The sequence below is a fragment of the Chrysochloris asiatica genome, unplaced genomic scaffold (genome assembly GCF_000296735.1).
Source record: "Chrysochloris asiatica unplaced genomic scaffold, ChrAsi1.0 scaffold00177, whole genome shotgun sequence".
Classification (NCBI taxonomy): Eukaryota; Metazoa; Chordata; class Mammalia; order Afrosoricida; family Chrysochloridae; genus Chrysochloris; species Chrysochloris asiatica.
In genome coordinates, this window is record NW_006408695.1 from 1,402,382 (window position 1) to 1,405,773 (window position 3,392).

Consider the following 3,392-nt stretch of genomic DNA (forward strand, 5'->3'; position numbering starts at 1 on the left):
ATACACACATATACATACACAAGTCGGTTCTGACCCATAGTTACCCTGTATAGTCTGTATAGTGTTTCTGAGGAGCAGCTGGTGAGTTTGAACTACCAACCTTGTGTTTGTCATTCAAATTGACTTTGCAGTCCAGCGCATTAACCTACAGCACTACACCAGAACTTTATACATTATAACGCACTGCCACTGAGTCGATTCTAACTTATAGCAACCCTAAGTAGGATTTCCAAGACTATAAATCTTTATGGGAGTATAAAACCTTTTCTTTCTCCCACAGAGTGGCTAGTGGATTTGACTTTCTTACCTTGTGCTTAGCAGCCCAAGGCATAACCCATTCACCACCCAGACTCCCTCTCTCTATATATGTTAATGTTGTTGCTAAGTATCATCAAGTCTGTTGTTAAGTGTCATCAAGTCTGTTACAACTCCTAGCAACCCTGTATAGGGTTTTGGAGGCTGTAAATCTATGTAGGAGCAGAAAGCCCTGTCTTTCTCCCACGGAGTGACTGGTGGGCTCGAGTTGCCAACCTTGTGATCTGCATGCAGTCCAGTGCTTATCCTCTAGAACTACCTCACTCTATGTGTATATATTTTTATTGTTGCTAAGTGCCTTGATTTCCTTTCTGATTCATAGCAACCCTGTGTAGGGTTTCCAAGAAGTAACTAATGGGTTTGTGGTTGAGTGCTTATCCTACAGCGACACACCAGGATTCCTATGGTCCTATACCAACCTCACAATCGTTGCTATGCTTGATCCCATTGCTGGGGGGCATCCCCTTTTTTGCTGACCTTCCAATTATCAAGCATGATGTTCTTCTCCAAGGACTGGTCCCTCCTTATAAAATGTCCAGAATTTGAGAGACAAAGTCTGGGCATCCTGGCTTCCAAAGAGCATTCTGGCACTACTTCTCCCAACACAGATTGGTTTGTTCTTTTGGCAGTCCATGGTACCTTTAATATTCTCTACCAACATCATAACTAAAATCATGCATAATACATAAATTATTCTATGATATTCTTTATTCATTGTCCAACTTTCACATGCATATGAGGTTACTGAAAATACAATGACTTAGGTCAGACACACCTTAGTCCTCAAACTGACATCTTTGCTCTTGAACATGTCACTTAAATTCCTCAGAAGATTTGATTACAATTTTATAAACATATGTAAAAAATACACACACATAAGTATATGTGTGTTTTAAGTATGTGTATAAAAGTGTAATCCATTTTTCTACAGAATTTACATAAATAGTAAATGTTTTTGGAGTCCCTCCATGACACAAGCAGTTAATGCTGCGCAGTACTCCAAAGGTGCCTCTGAAGAAAGTTCTGGTGATCTGCTTCCAAAAGATCACAGCCCTGAAATTCCAATGGAGTATAGTTCTAATCTGTAACATCTGAATTAAGATCCATTCAGTGGTTTCTAATGGTAGTAAATATTTTTAGGAGGTATAATTAGACTATAAGAAATAAAATCATGTTGGTTGATTGTCTGATTAAGTGTGCTTTCAATATTAATTCCCCAGAAATTATTGTCATCAAATGAGTTCTCCAAAGCATGTGGGAAATTTAGAAGTGGAAAGAGGAAGCCCAAAGAGCCGAGATACCGTTCTCCTGAAATTCCCCATCTCAAAAATGCCAAGAGAAACCTATCTAGTGAACTTGCTACTTGTGAAGAACAACCTGGGCCCACTGTGGACCCCTGGGTCCTTCAAACACTTGGATTAAAAGACCTCAACACCATTGATGACACCTTACCAGCTAACTACAGTGCCTTTTCCTTCCCTCCCACAAGAATCTCTAGCACATTTCACCAGTTTCCAGATGATGTGATTGATTATGAAAACATTCCCAGGGAGGGTATGCTGACTGACTGTGCAGGCGACAGAACAACCCCCTTACAGAGCACTGCCAGCCATAAGGAAGACATTCACTTCCTTTCTCAACTTTCTAAACCTCCCGGAGGTCTACAAACCTTCCCTTACTATACTGCTAATGTGTCACCTAACAAGACAGAAATGGCCTTTTCCACATCCTTGAGCCCTCACTGTAATGTGAAAACACATTCCTTCCACCAAGGACAAGCCTTTGTGTGTCGAGATGAGGAAGGAGGCTGGAAGTTTACCTGGGTCCCTAAACAGTCTTAGTAACTCCTCTTCTATTACAAAGCACTGCCATGAACTTTGTTTACAAAGACTACTCTTACACTTGAATTTGACTGTTTGGAACATGGAGGCAATTACCCAGACTGCCTTTTGACACTTTAAATGTCACTGTCTATTTACCCACTTAAATCTTCAGGAATGGCTTCCAAGAATCCATAATGAAACATGCCTGATCTTCTGTCACCTAAATTTGGCTTGTTTACATACCAACACCTGCTGTTGACTTCCTCCCTTTGCCCTGTTATTTGAAAACGGTATTTTTCAATGGCCTATAATTTATTTGAGACCTAGCTAGACCATTTCAATGATAATTCTTTAACAGCTTTTCATCTTTAGTCAAGTAATTTAAATGTTTTCTGCCTTCACCCTTACATGTTTGTCTCCACATTCATTTCCATTTCTGAAAACTCCTGTGTTATAGTGAATCTGTTTATTACTTCAAGTATGTTATCAAGGCATCTAATATTTGGAGGCATCTAATATTGGACTTCTGGTGTGGTGCTGTAGAATAAGCACTGGACTATGAATCAAAAGATCGGCAGTTCAAACCCCCCAGCTGCTCCTTGGAAACTCTGCACAGGGGGTCTCTATGAGTCAGAATCGACTTGACGAGAATATTTTGAGGTGGGCTAAAAACAAGTTAATATAATGTGACTAAGATTAATATTATAAGGAGCTCTGGTAGCGTAGTAGTTATGAATCGGGCTGTGAACCATAAGGTCAGCAGTTCGAAGCTACCAGTTATTCCATGGGAGAAAGATGAGGTTTTCTTCTCCTGTAAAGATTTACAGTCTCAGAAACCCTGTACAGGGTCGCTGAGTTGGAACCGACTCCATGGCACATAACAACAACAACAACATGATTAATATTATACACATGGCTGCTCAGACAGTCCAATGTCCTATGATAAAGATGGAGAACAGTTCCTCAAAACAGTTACAATGACACTGATTAGCAGTACCACAGATACATTAAAGAGAATTACAATCACTTCAAAATGATCCCGGGTGTAACAACTTCTATAGGCACCTAGCACTGTTTCTTCCACAAACATCATTCAAATAAGAACATTTTTTGAGGGATTTGTAAAAGAACAAATCATCATTCTTACTTCCTCTGAGCTGACAATCTCCTGTTACTGAAAAGTATTATCTAGATTTGCTCCACCATGGTCTCACTATTTCACTTATTCATGTTTTCATTTTTTAATTCATCCAT

At 39.6% G+C, this 3,392-nt stretch overlaps 1 protein-coding gene across 1 annotated transcript in view; it reads left to right on the top strand.

Moving 5' to 3' along the window:
* GMNC (geminin coiled-coil domain containing) overlaps positions 1–2,156 on the top strand; it is a 7,956-nt gene extending 5,800 nt beyond the window's left edge. Inside the window, exon 5 of the mRNA XM_006871893.1 lies at positions 1,536–2,156. Within this exon, the coding sequence (XP_006871955.1) occupies positions 1,536–2,156 (621 nt within the window). The remainder of the gene's footprint in view (positions 1–1,535) is intronic.
* Positions 2,157–3,392: the final 1,236 nt, after the last annotated feature.